General features: G+C 34.9%; 1 protein-coding gene across 1 annotated transcript in view; it reads right to left on the bottom strand.

Annotated features, from left to right (window-relative positions):
- Window positions 1-13,807, bottom strand: part of LOC141389501 (CLIP domain-containing serine protease B8) — a 30,520-nt gene extending 16,713 nt beyond the window's left edge. The window contains exon 1 of the mRNA XM_073961088.1: window positions 12,874-13,807. Coding sequence (XP_073817189.1) covers window positions 12,874-13,525 — 652 coding nt within the window. The 5' untranslated portion in view covers window positions 13,526-13,807. The remainder of the gene's footprint in view (window positions 1-12,873) is intronic.
- Between the last annotated feature and the right edge of the window lie 1,519 nt (window positions 13,808-15,326).

The raw sequence follows: 15,326 nt of genomic DNA, 5'->3' as shown, positions 1-15,326 counted from the left end.
TTGGAAATATCGAGATTATTTCAGGAGGGTCCAATGGACAAAAATGTCTATGTAATTACTATCCCGGGTAAATACGAAATTTAGCTCGAATGCGTAGTACAAAACACTACAAACAGTGCCAAAAACAGAACTTTCCAAAATGTAATGTAGGTTTTTGTATCAAAAACGTCTATAGAGTTATACTTTTCGGGAGAAAATTTATTTATTTATTAATTTATTTCGTCTATGGAAGATATATGTTCCTTACAGACTAATGCTTAATAATATATATTTTCTAACAATTGTTTAAATTTCAGGTATTTATATGAGAAATCTAAATTAAATCGCATATTAATTCTGTTGAATTCTCTAAGGGCTTTTAATATTGGTTCATTCATAGCGTACATAGTTCTATGGAAAGGTATATAAAAGTACCCAGTATTCCTTAAAGAACGATTAGGCACATGAAGACATATTAGTTCTAAAAGATGTGGACAGTCTATAGATCCGTTAATAAGTTTAAATAGAAAAAACATAATAGTTTGTAAACATCTACGATTGTATAGTAACGGTAAATGAATTAAAGTGCAACGTGATTCATAAGATGGCACAGGGTTTGTGAAGATTAAAGAAAAGAGAGCAAATTTTATAAATTTCTTTTCGAGCTTTTCTATACGACTAATTTGAGTGATTGATGTTGGATTCCAAACTATCAGAGCATACTCCAACTTAGGCCTAACAAGTGTAGTGTATATAAGCTTACGAAAATAAGGATCGACAAAATCAGTACATTGTCGCTTAATGAATATGAAAATATGGCCACTAGCCTCTAATTTTTCTTTTTTTTTAATTTAATGCTATTGGTCCCCGTTGTATCGATTCTAGAACCTTCCCCCAAAAGTTGCAAAGTATTCGATCCCTTTTTTTTAACACACAAACAAGTGAGCAAAGGCTATAGCCGTGACAGGGCCGACCATGTGATACCCTACACCACTACCCCTGTGCATAAGCTTTTCACTAGTTAACATTTCTTTTAGGGATTATAATCAGACTACCACCAACCATAATATGCCTCTTTTTGTCTGGGACCACCATAAGCAACAAAAATTTCGTGACCACCCGATTAAAATTGCGACCTGTAGCGCATTAACGACTATTGTGGTATCTCTCTGGTTTGACCACCTTCGCCAACCTACTTTACACCAATGTAACGGAAGCCGATATATTCACAAAGAATAAAACTTTGAATTTGTCTCCACATGAGTTTTTCCCCATTCCGACCCCTAAATATTATCCGATTATCACCAAAATAAATAGGCTTCTTCATCCGTGGGGCCCCCATCAACCCCCAAAATTTCGTGACTATCCAATCAAAATTCCAACCTTAGCGTGATTAAAAAAATTTAAAAATTGGATATGTTGCTGACTTTTGCGATATCTCAGTTGTTTGCCCACTTACGCCAACATACATAGTATCAATATAAAGGATATTTTTTCTTCTTCCATTGACGGGCAGAGATATTCGCATATGAAAAAAAAAACGTTGAAGTTTCTTCACATAAGCTTTTCGCTTACCCCGACTGCTGAATATTATCCGACCATCACCAAACTTTATAGGCTTTTTCCTCTGTGGGACCCGCACCAACTCCCAAAAAATTCGTTTTGCGACCTGTAGCGTGATTACAAACAAATCGGAAAATGGGATGCATTAGCGACTATTGCGATATCTCTGTTGTTTGACCACCTACGACAACCTACTTTACATCGATGAAAAGGTGATATTTTCTACTTTCCTTGACAGGGTTTGCTTTTGATACACCTCTTGGCTTTGCAATAAAACGTTGACCTTTTCTCCAAATAAGTTTTTGCACATTCCGACCCCTAAATATTATCAGACCATCATAAAAATCAATAGGCTTCTTCTTCTGTGGGACCGACATTAACCCACAAAATTTCGTGAAGATCCGATCAAAATAGCGACCTGTAGCGCGATTTCGAAAAAAATTGAAAAATGGGATGTATTACCGACTATTGCTATATGTCCGTTATTTGGCCATCTATGCCAACCTACTTTTCATCATTTCACTATGTTTATGAGGCAACAAGTCACTGGAAGCCGCTGGACCTTTCAAATTTAGCCCCGATGTTAATAATGAGCATAAAAATACATCTGCAAAATTTGGAAGGAATCGGTTTAGATATAGATATAGCTTTCATATATATGTTTCAACCGATTTTATCCGATTTTATATATAAGGCGCACTAAGGTCACAATTTGCATCCGATGGCATTAACATTTGATACGGTAAATCCTGTTCAATTTAGAATCACGAACACTGGATATATGGTATTAAAATTTGCTGAAAAGTATTGCACCCTCAGCCTAACGATAAAAATGTACCTCACCGAAATAATGGTCTTAGACAATCATATGTTTTGACGAAATCAGCTTCAAACAATTTGGAGTCGATTTAGACCAGTTCGTCCGTCTATCTAGCTCGAGCGCATTATAACTCTCGAACAGATCAAGAGATTTGGTCCAAATTTTGGATCTCGCAATATTTTGTAAACTTTAAGTCATATCGGTCCACTCCTTTGCGCACTTTCCCCACAATACTTCAAAATGTTTCCCTGAAATCATGCGCACAATATCTATCGAAACTCCAAATCGATTCTTCGAGACATAGATTAGGCTCGAATATGGATTATTTCAATTATCTGTTTTGACCGGAACTTTGAATATCCTAAAATTACTTCCAGACGTACATATATCAAGTACCAAGAGGGTCTATTTGGGACAACATCTTCGGATACATCCCTCACAAAAGTTCATCATAAGTTTTGAAGGCCTGCTCCAGGAGCCATTGCACATTTTGACCAATGGTACTCCTTGCGGTCTTGTTTACAGCGATATTCTATTTTTCGTGTGTAAGTCCACGATTATGTCAGGAATAGTCCAAAAACTCTAAATCTTACGGTGAACGACTAAAATTATGCCTTGACACCATAACTATAAAAAGTAATGTCTTCAAAAATGGACTATATCGGTTGCTTTTTTTCAGGTATCTTCTGTACAAAAGTGCAAAACTTTTGCGCTTTTATCGAAGTCAAATTTATGAGCACAACATAAGCATATTCGCAACGCCCACAATCGTGAAGTTGTCTACCCTAAACGTTTCAATATTTTGGTCGGAAAGTATATACGCCCAAAAAGGATAACGCAATTCTGAAACTCCCTGACTACACAATTTTTAAGAAAAAGATTTTTTTATTCGTTGTATCATCGTCTGCAATCTCGGCTGATACTTTTTTACTTATTTTCCTTGGACAATTTTTAATGTCATCGAGTAAATAAATATCTACTCGTACAATTAAGACAGAAACAAAACAACAACCATTGAGGTATCAGATGGAGTTTTTTCTACTTAACCTATTTTTTCAGGACTGAGCTAAAATATTGGCGAGCTTTTTAGAAATATTTTTCGACCATGTTTTTACGTAGTCTCAGTATTGCGAATTGGATTCGGAGTTTATGAGTCGGAGTTTGTATCGCCCGACTCCTGATGTTTCTGTATTTTAAGTTGGTTTTCACGGACTCTCACTTCTGGTTAAATAGTAAAGGTTTGGTGTTTTAACAGTGTTTTATTAAGACTTTAAAGAATATTATTTTCTTACAGTTATACAAAACTTTTTTAATGGGAATGAATTTAGTGTATGATATCTGGATATGCACTTTAAAGAAGTAAAGGATTTATGTTCGGGCCGAACTGTTTATATCCTCTATTAGATATATCGCGAATGCAATCCCTGTATTCAAACGGAGATCTATTTTCACCACTTTTTGCATGGAGGTTCTCCCACCAATCCATATTATAGACGATATTTTTAAAAATTATTCCAATAGCCGCAAATAATAGAAAATCTTTCGAAATCAATTCTCTGGGAGATTTAAAACACAAAATGCCAAATAAGAGCTAATGTGGTTGAAAATATATATGAAGCAAAATTAATAAAGACGGCGGATCAGAAGCAGACATCAGCGACCGCATAAACAAGGCAAGAAATGCTTTCCGTTCGTTCAACAAAGTCTGGAGATGTAACTCCATATCAACCTCAACAAAAAAAAAGGATATTTAACAGCAGCGTAAAATCTATTCTACTTGGAGTTTCACGCAAGCGACGATTCGGAAACTTCAAGTGTTTATCAACCGCTGCCTACGGCAAATTCTGCGAATCTTCTGGCCGAACAAAATATCAAATTCAGAACTACTGCTCCGAACTAATTGTAGTCCTGTTGAAATAGAAATCCGCAGGAGAAAATGTGTCTGGTTAGGCCATATCTTACGCGTGCCTCACAGTGACATTGCCAGAACCGTGCTAGACGGGAATCCGCAAGGACAACGAAAAAGAGAACGTCCAAGAAACACCTGGATTCGCTGTACCAAAAAAGAACTTGAGTCAGTCCATATCACCTGGGGTCAGGGACGTACGCAGGGGGGGGGGCACTGGGGGCCCGGGCCCCCCCGAAATGGTTTGGTCGACTACAATTTTTTGAGCTACTTATCAAATTATTAACATTTATTCTATAAAATAATTTTTGTTTTTAAAATTTCAAATGATAACTGATATTTTTCTGAGGGTTCTGTACTGAAAATGTACTTTGTCATCAAGTTGTCTAAGAAATATTTAAATTTTTTTTTTTGTTTGAATACTCTTTTTAGAGAAAGTTCCAGTGAAACTGAATTCCTTCTTTATGCCATGCCAGTGTTTTGGAATTCTGTAATAAATATAAAGGTCTTGAGGCCTTAAACTCATTTTGTGTTCAAAATATTTACAAATTCAGTATTGTGCGGGTTAGAAGTACATAAAATGAAATGTCTATTGGACAATATATACGACATATCAAAGGTTTTCCGTGGAGTATATCTCCAAAAGCAGTTAGAAAATTGTTTTACTGCCTGATAATATTTTGTCGACCTTTGATCTTTTTATATTGTTGTAGTTTGTTCGGCTGTAGGTCTCTATTTAATAAAACAGCGTTACATTTGTTCTATTTGTTTTATTTTGTTTCCAATATTTCGGCCGTCTTCGACGGTCATCATCAGGGATCTTTATTTTAGTTAAAATAAACATGAATATTAATTATATAAAATAATAACAAAAATACAAAACAATATTTACTTTTTTTGGTATTATTCAACTAGCAAACAACTTTCATCCTTTGTCACTGGTGGTGTTGAACTGATGTTTCTGTTTTTGGTTTTGATGTTTCTGGATGACATTTCGATATATTTGTGCACAGTGTTCTGTGTCTGACTTATAATTTATTCTTTTTTCCGTAGGAACATTTATTATGTGGAGCATTTCCAAAATATATCGACGTTTATAATTATCTTCTTGAGCTAAGATTTTCACATCCTTATAGTTCGGAATGTGACCTGTTTGGGAACAATGTACTGCCAGAGCAGTTTTTTGTTCTAATGGTTTGTTTTTTGACTTTTGGTCAGACTTATGACCACTGAGTCTAGTTTTTAATTTTGTTTTTGTTGTGCCAACATATACCTTCTGGCATATGTTGTATTCCTATTTTATATCAACTAAACAGTGGGATAAAATAATGGAGAAAAATGTCTTGTTGTGCATAATAAAGTGATAATATCTGCTATAAATAGTGTGCCCATCTGAATTTTTTTCCTATCAGTAACAAATTTGTAGCTGAAATCAACCGTAAACGAAATAAATGCTCAAACTTTCGTTATATGGTATTGTATTAAAATCCGCTGTTATTTGTATTGTATATTACGGTGCTCTTGAACCAACTTTAAATGAAAGAAGAAAAAAAAATTGCTGGGAAGCCACAAGCCCTATCAAAATGGAACTAAAGAAAATGTTATAGCAGTGCAAATGCTCTACAATATTGTTCTTATATGATATTTTCGTTGGTTTTACCATTTCTAAGATATAGAAGTTCAAATGTAAACAATTCACTGACTGTATCGTCTCCTTATAAAACAATGTCAGGACTACAATTTCCCAACTTAAGCTTATATATCTCAAAAATGGTGAAACCTAGGAACAAATCAAACAAATTTTCAAAGTTACAACATTTTCTTTAGCCCTATTTCGATAGGAGTTGTGGGTTCCCAGCAAAATCGCGAAAACCTAAAATAAACCTAAAAATGTGAACTTATTTAAAATTCCCTCCAGCGATTTTTTCTTGTTTTGGGATTTTTCTCATCTATGAACATTGCTGTTTCAGAATCCACAAAAACTTCCCAGTCGTAAGCTCCATTCATTTAACGTTGGTTCAAGAGCACCGTGATATTGAACCCGCAACCATTAGGGTAACGATAAAAATGTACCTCATCGAAATAATGTTCTTAGACTAATCATATGTCAAACAATTTGGAGTCGATTTATCCCAGTTTGTCCATCTGTCTGGCTCGTGCCCATTAGAACTCTCGAAGAGATCAACAGATTTGGTCCAAAATTTGGATCTCGCAATATTTTGTCCAAGCTTCCTTTGGACACCAGACTTCAAAATGTTTCCCTAAAATCTTGAGCAAAGTCCAATCCGATTTTTTCGAGACCTAGAGTAGGTTCCAATGTGGATTACATCAATTCACTCCTTCAGATACCTCCAACACAAAATTTCAATTATCCGATTTGACCGAAACATCCTAAAATAACGTACATATTAACCCCCTGTTTTTGTAAAAAAAAAAATATTGTTCTCACACGAAATGTCAAATTTTGTAGATCGATTTACTCGCCTTAGCGCAAATTTGGAACGCTGATTTTTGAATGAGGAATTCTTAACTATATATAGAACGTATCTACGAAGAATTAGGTCTGTATGTCATCTAGGGGCCGAGCTATCGATGCCCAAATTATTACGAATATAGACGAACGAACAAAAAATAGTTACAAAAACAGGGGGTAAATTCTGAAACTTCTTCGCTATTCAATTCATAGAAAAAAATTGGCTTTCTTGCCCGTATTCGATCTGTCTATTTATAAAAGTCTCAACTCACACAGGCTGAGGGTATATCTCTGTAGCCAAACCCCACTGTTACTTTTTACTTGTTTTCCAGAAAACAAAAGTTATGAATTTTCATAGTTGGCTTTCACGGACTCTATCACTTCTGGTAAAATAGTAAAGTTTTGGTGTTTTTATGCACTTAAAGAATATTATTTTCTTACAATAATGCCAAACTTTTTTAATGGCACTGAAGTTAGTGTGTGATAGAGAAGAAACGGCGTTATGTTCAGAAGGAACTGTTTATATCCTCCAAAAAATGTATATATCTATTCGACATATTCGCGATTGCAATCCCTGCGTTCGAACGTGGATGACAAAAACAAAATGATTTCCAAAATCCATATTACTATTTTTTATATTTTTAAAAACTATGCCAATAGCCTCGAATATAGAAAATATTTCGAAAGCTATTCGCTGCGGGATTTAGAACCCAAAACCTCAAGTAAGAGCTAATGTGGTTGAAAATTCTGGGATATTAATTTGAAAGATTTTTTAGTTATTGCTTCAGTTCTGTTGGAGAATTTGGTTAAAAACTTTTGTAAGGAAACTATGCCGAACGTGGTCTGATATGGTTCATCCAAGGACTAATATATTATAATCAGTTCCAAATTTCAATCTTGTATCTAAAATATTGTGATCTCTCTCTTTTGAATGTATATACTTTGTGGCAATATTGAATATACATAAAATCAATTTAAACCCCTTTAAAATAGCTTTACGTAACGACACACAACATTTTTAATTTTCATGATTTTTGGTCAAGTTGGGCCCCCCCCGAAATGAAATCCTGCGTACGTCCCTGCCTGGGGTCAAGCAAAATACCTGGCCAACGATAGAACAAGATGGAGAGAGCCCTGTTCAACCTGAACTTTTTACATCTGTTTTGTATTTATGTAATTAATGAACTTATATTATGTAAGACATGCAGATATAAATAAAGGACAAATATATAATATTCACTTGAAAGATTTTTTTGTTGTTGTTTCAATTCGGTTGGAGAATTTGAATAACAACTTTTGTATGGGGACTATACCGAACGTGGTCTGATATGGTTCATTTTCAATTCTAAACATTTAACTCTGTTCCAAACTACAATCTTGTATCAATATTGCATATACACACAAATCAACTAAAAACCTTTAAAATAGATTTACGTAATGCTACACAACATTTTTAACTTTCATGATTTTTGGTCAAGTTGGGCCCCCCTCGAATTGAAATCCTGCGTACGTCCCTGGAGAGTTCTATTCCAAAATACGCAAAAAATACACCACAAGTCTACATCAAATATTCCTTACCAAATCTAACTTTTTTAATTCTTAATCAGAATATTAATTTATATACCTATACACGTGTTATCCATTAAAAAAAACTGTTTATTATGTTAGCGGTTTTTAATTGTCGAGCGAAACAAATTTGTTCTTCGTTTGATAGATTTTTAAACAATTTTACAATGTATGATGCAATATATTTGACAACCCGGTATGTGGTTATGAAGCGTTGCCAGGTTGAAATGATTTTGTTTCTAAGTGGCTCAAAGTGTTAAGAATCTAACCCCCTTACTATTTTATCCAAATATATGACTTCAAAAATAGACTTTTTGTCTCAGAAACCTGCCATTGGGACTTTAGTGGATTGTAAAGGTGGGATATTCTACGTTCATTGTCAGGCTTTGCTCTTGGAAGCCCCCAAACCAAAGCTGTGATATTCGTCATCATAATTAAAATCGCAAAAATGAAAAATTGGGTTGTATTAACGACTATTGCGATATCTTCGTTGCTTGACCACCTACGACAACCTACTATACATCGTTGTAAAGGTCATATTTTTTATACCCTCAGCCTATAGGCTAAGGAGGGTATATGGTAATATTCAAAAAAGTTTTACAATCGTTGAAGTTGAGGTTCACCATTAAATAATTCGCGAACTGTTAATATATTTTATAAAATATGAATACGTTTATATATATTGAAGTGTTTTAGCTACGATCTCATAATATGGACCATAACAAATAATTTTCGTGGAAGCTGCGCTGGTGGTAATATAAAAAGAAATGGGAAAAATGTGTTGAAGTTTACAAGTTTTTTTGTGTTCTTTCTTGATTTCTGGCCAAACCACGGAAAATTCAAACCTGTGCTCAAAGAAAGAACTAAATAATACCCCTTAGGCAATATGGTTCTAGTGTATGACTTTTCGATATATACACTGCATCCCCCTAAAATCGATGCTGACATATTAAAGTTTTGATTTCCGCGAATTGAACCGCGATTTTCGTTGATTATTTTTACATAAATGTAATCCTTTATACGCGATTAAAATATTTACCAAAAAGGTGTGTCACAAATTATAAAGAGTCGGGAGTAATATCCCTATTTATCCCAAAATAGAATGTGGTGGCACATCCGCAGTTCCTGACGAATCTGTCTAAAATAATTTATATTGACGTATTTTTAATAGGCGGCCATTGAAATCGGATGCACCTTATAATCATATGCACATCCCGTAACTTTTGCCCACTTGAAGGTTTTTTGAATAGTAAGATGCAACTGATGGCACACTTTGGCCGCTGAATGAAACATGGGAAAATCCATACACATTGATAGACATGGACTCCCTGTATCCGAAAAGCACATGCACGTCAACTGATTTAAACGGATTCGCGAATTATACGGTTTTTAATATCTATGTTTTTTCTTTGATTGTAATTTCAATTTTATTCTCTACTTATTTCGATTGCTTATCACAGAAAGCAAATATACTTCCCCGATGACTAATTACATTTCTTGTAGAAGTTTATGCAAAATACTTCAGGATTTGTATGGAAATTTAGCGAAATAATAGAATAACTCCCAACATTTTTTGTTTTAATTTTTCGTATTTAACCAAAAAATATGTTTTTGAAATAATTTCCAACAATAAGTTTCCGTTCTTTGTTGTTGCTGTAATATGCAAGTTATAAACGCGATCTTTATAATTTTGGTCTCAAATTTTTCTACGAGTTGTCTAGATTCTGTGCGTATTTTTAAATTATTTTTTTAGAGATTTTTATGAACTCTAAGTTAGAATAAATAAAATTTACTCCAAGATTTCTAAAATTTTTGGATTTTTCGCGAAAATAAAAATAAATTTAGCAACTATTTTAGCATCTACGGATAGATATCAAATACTGTTAACGATTCATATATACATGTTCTTATTACAACACAATAGGAATTTTTAAATATTTTTTCTTTATAAGAGAGTAAAACCCCCCATAACTTTTGAGTGCAGCATCCAATTTTGTGAACGCGAACAGATTTGAAACCACAATTTTTTTCGTAACCCATGTACCAAAAATGGCGGATGTGCTCGCCAAAAAAATTTTTAATTTTTTTTTCTATGGAATTATAAAGGAAATTTGAAATTTACCATATACACTTTGATACGATGAAAATGTGCCTCATCGAAATAATCGTTTTAGACCCCAAGTATGTTTGGACGAAATGTGTTTCAGACAATTTGGAGTCGATCTAGCCATGTCCGTCCGTCCGTCTGTCTGTCCTGCTGGCTGGAGCGCACGATAACTCTCGAACGGATGAACCGATTCGGTTCAAATTTTGGCTTTCGTAATATTTTGTTTAAGTAATACTTAGTTTAAGTTCGAAGATGAGCTACATCGGTCCACTCCTTCCGGTACCTCCCCCACAAAAGTTCGAAAATGTTCGGAAAGTTTGTGCGCACGATAACTCTTGAAGGGAGTGACCGATTTGGTCCATACTTTGTATAGTGTAAACTTTCTACCAGAGTAATTCGAGGTTCCAATATGGTCGCAATAGGTCCACTCCTTCGGGTACCTCCCACACAAAAATTGGGATAAGTTCAGTTTAGGGCCATCTCTCGAATCGCTTTGATTTTTGTTTTAGCAACTTGTATTCACTGCCCTCCATACGACGGTACATGTTTCATCAGGGGCACTTCCATACTTCCTGAGAAAATAGCATGAAAGTTGCAAAAAAACCCCTATGGTCCAAAATATGGTCTTAGTAATATTTTGTCCAAACATAGTTTAAGTTTGAAGATAAGCCATATCGGTCCACTCCTTCAGGTACCACCCCCACAAAAGTTCAAAAATGTTCGTACGGTAACTCTTGAAGGGAGTGGCCGAATTGGTCTATACTTTACACATCCTAATATATCTACCAGATATATATCAGGTTCAAATATGGACTATATTTGTCCACTCTATCCGGTACCTCCCACACAACATTTCGGATAAGTTCACTTTAAGACCTGATATCGAATCACTTTGATTTTTGTTGAAGCAACTTGCATTCGCTGCATCATTTACGATGGGCAAGTCCATACTTCTTGAGCAAACAGCCCGAAGAGTGTAAAAACCCCCTGTGGCACCATATGTTGCGGCTGGAGATCCACTTCCGTAACGGTCAATGTCGATCCATTCCTTGTAGTATCTCCTCCGCAAAACTTTTGATCTTTAATCCTAATCAACATTTTTGTCGGTTCAAACGCCCAAAATTTTTAAAACCCCCTAAATACATACGTTTTTTGGGGAAAATTGTTTCAATATACACAGGCTGAGGGTATATCTCTGTCGCCAAAGCCGACTGATACTTTTTTACTTGTTCAGTTTTTTCTTTTGATATACCCCTTATAGATGTGGAGATATTCGCTTGAAATAAAACGTTGACTTTTTCTCTAAAAAAGTTTTTTTTTTTCAAATTCCGACTCCCGAATAATATTCGACAATTACCAAAATCAATAGGCTTCTTCCTCTGTAGGACCCCATTAGACCCCAAAATTTCATGACGATCCGATCAAAATTGCGACCTGTAGCGTGTTTAAAAAAAAATGGAAAAATGGGTTGTATTACCGACTATTGCGATATCTCCGTTATTTGGCCACCTACGCCAACCTACTTCGCATCATTGTAAATATGGGATTTTCTACTTTTATAGTCAGACTTTGCTTTGGTAAGGTCCCCAACCAAAGCTGTGATATTCGTCATTATTATTATACCACCTACGGCAACCTACTTTACATATTTGCAAAGGTGATATAAAATACCATTATATTCCATTTTGCCTATAATTTCAAACGTATATAGTCCGGTTCAAGTGTAACAAAATTTTTTGAAAATTGTCGGACGGTGTTGTTGATAGATCCATTGTATTGAAAATATATTAACTTCGCTTAATTATGGAAAAATGCACAAGAATTCTTACGGCATTTAAATGAAAAATTGTAATGAAAATTACTTCATCAGTAATATAAGTCTAAAACTTGGTTAAATACTATTTTTTTGCAAACAGGAACTTCCAAAATTTTGGTCATGCAAACACAACCATACTGGATTTGCTTCTCTTCATTATGACACAAGCTGAGGGTATACATATTTCTGTCAACTACTACTTTTTTACATGTTAACCAAAACGTCAAACCGTTCGTGAAGAGGATAACTACGTATTTGTCACCTCTTAAAAACGTCTTGCAGCTTCTTGAAGACAACTATTTTATACACTCTACGATAATCTTTGTATCTCGACACCTGAAGATTTTAGGTAACGATATATTTCCGCAGGTTTATTTCTTGTAAAGGGAATATTTATTTTTTTTTCCTTATATCATATTTTGTATTTTTCACACAGTTCATGGGATATTTTTCTTATGCCGCTGTTTAACCCTTTCCGTGTCTTTGTTGGACATATTCGACATTCCCACAGTGAAATGTAGTAGGATGGCGAGGGAGTTAACAGGAAAGAAGGAAAGGAAGTATTCTGTTAATTTTTTAAATTTCAATGTTAAATTTACAATCAGTTCTTTTTCACACATTCACTTCATAAATATAAACTCACTTGTATTATATACTAATAACGCCAACCAAGGGTATTCATCCAATTCAGCTATTTCACCACCATAAATACGATGTGTCACCTGTTTGCCACATTCGTTCCACAAATTAAAACCTTCGATTGGCTCCACGGTTTGTATGCGTCGTTTGAGTTTTTTCTTTTTAAATCGGGCAGTGGCATCCTGAAATCGACGATATTCGAATTTTGTAAATTTCAAACTTGGATAACGATAATCCTGACCGTTGGCTGTACAGCAAACCATAGGTTCTAAATTTTCACCACTTTCATCAAACGAAATATTGCTAACACACTGAACTTTTTTCAGGAAATTCACTTTTTCTGCCGGTAAATTTGTAGAATTTCGAACTTGTAAATAGGCAGTGCACTCACTCACTTTCAAACACAAACCAGGTTTATCTTCATTTGGTATTTCACAAGATATTGGATGGTGATTTTCATCTTCTTCGTCAGCGGCGTCAATAGACGAAGAAGAAGAAGCGGAAGTTGTATATACAACACGTGACGATGAGGTCATAAGATCATCCTCGTAATCCGAGACCGCAGGTGAAATGTTTTTACCGCTACAATGACAATTTACAACTAAATTCACGATAAGCAATATCAGTATTGCCAAATAACGACGCTTAAGGAACATGACGTTTGGTAAAAACAAACACGCGCGTTGCTTTTTAACGGAAAGGGGAAGTGCAGTGGATTAACCGTTAAACGACCAAACGATCAAATCAACGATCGTTTATGGTTGAATTGCAATTGACACAAATAATTCAAACACTTGTGATTAATTTTGTTGTTTTATGTCTGCCAACCACCGCCGGTCGTCTGTCCATCCGATGCGTTCATAAACGATAATGAAAACGAAATTAAAATTCACTTCACCGTCAAGACAACATAACGCGACAACGTACCGTTTTACTATGACGATCGCAAGCCGAAAGACACTACTCAGCCAACAGCTGTTAATCCCACACGGGGTCGGCCGGTGGTTTAAGCCATGTCAAAAACAAATGCAAACAAATACTTATTCAGGCGCATAAATGTGAGGTTGAACCTTTTGGTTTGTTAAAATAAATCAATTAACAGTGGAAGATTTTTGTTTAAATTTTTTTAAAGCAAATACGAGACAAGTTTTTCTATAATATTGGAAAGATTAACTGATCTTTAATAGCATATTTTGAAAATTTCCGGAATCTAAGCAAGTTTAGAGCATTTTCTTATTGTTTGCATTAAGTATCCCAAGAGTAGCCTCAAAATATTATGCAAAATCTCCCACTGTATAACCACTTTGCATAGTTAGGTGCCAAAAAACACCTCAACACAAATTATGTGACAGACATTTAAACGACGATGAAGACAAGATTGCAGCAGGCAGTCTCACAACAACAAATATGCCAATTCAAGATCACCTTGCAATATCTTGCTGCTCGAGAAATAACAATAATAAAGAAGTACAACGAATAAAAAGCAAAACAAAAATCGAAAATCAGATGTGTTTATGTTATTGTTATTTTGCCTTTTACCTCTCCACTCAACTCTCGTCCACAAGAAACCAGGTTTCAAGTGATAAAAATGCAATCACGGAAAAGTACGAATTATCATTGAAGCGATATTTGTTGTATTACCAAGATTACACACACATGGCTCTGATTTGGCTTAAGAGCCGGTCATTTACATTGTGGCAACAACTTACAACTCCAATGCCAGCTTAAATGTTATGCAATACGAGCTTGTGTGCTTGAAAAAATACGAACAAGCAAATGCAGCAACTGAGACACAACTAACGTCTGAGCCAGCCGCTTGAATGATTCATCCATCGATCAACAACTGTTGCGATCAGACTGAAAATTTCACTTTCGTTTGACCCAGAAAATAAAATTATGGTCTGTAAATTTGTAGCATAATTTTAGGAGGACAGTTGAGATTTGGTAAAAACATTGAACAACGAATCATAGGAAATATGGCAACTTTGTCTAGAAAAATACAAAGGGGTTTATACCCAGCAAAAAGATTGCATTCGTGGTTATCTGAGTAAAATACTGAGTAAAATACTTTAAGAAAATGGCGACAAAACCAGATATTTAAACTTTTAGACTCTTAATTAAAATTTATTCCATACTTAGTCAAAATCTCCTAAAATACTTCACTTTTTGGGGATTGTGTCAAAAGAAGAAATGTGCCAAATCAAATTTCATTATGAGTCTCTGAGCAAAAGAAATTTGTAGCTATAATATTTGACATCTCCAAAAGCTTTCGCTTTTTATATATGATTTAGGACGATACTCTACATTTTTATACCCTCAGCATTTTTGCTAACGAGGGTATATACACTTTCATACGGGCCAAATGTGCCTAATCGAAATAATGGTTTTAGACCCCATGTATATTTGGACGAAATTTGTTTCAGACAATTTGGAGTCGATTGAGCAATGTCCGTCCGT

The sequence above is a fragment of the Musca autumnalis genome, unplaced genomic scaffold (assembly GCF_047663935.1).
Source record: "Musca autumnalis isolate F117 unplaced genomic scaffold, ASM4766393v1 scaffold_1, whole genome shotgun sequence".
NCBI classification, from domain to species: Eukaryota; Metazoa; Arthropoda; class Insecta; order Diptera; family Muscidae; genus Musca; species Musca autumnalis.
Note: the sequence above shows the minus strand (reverse complement) of the source record. Positions and strands in the feature narration are given on the sequence as shown.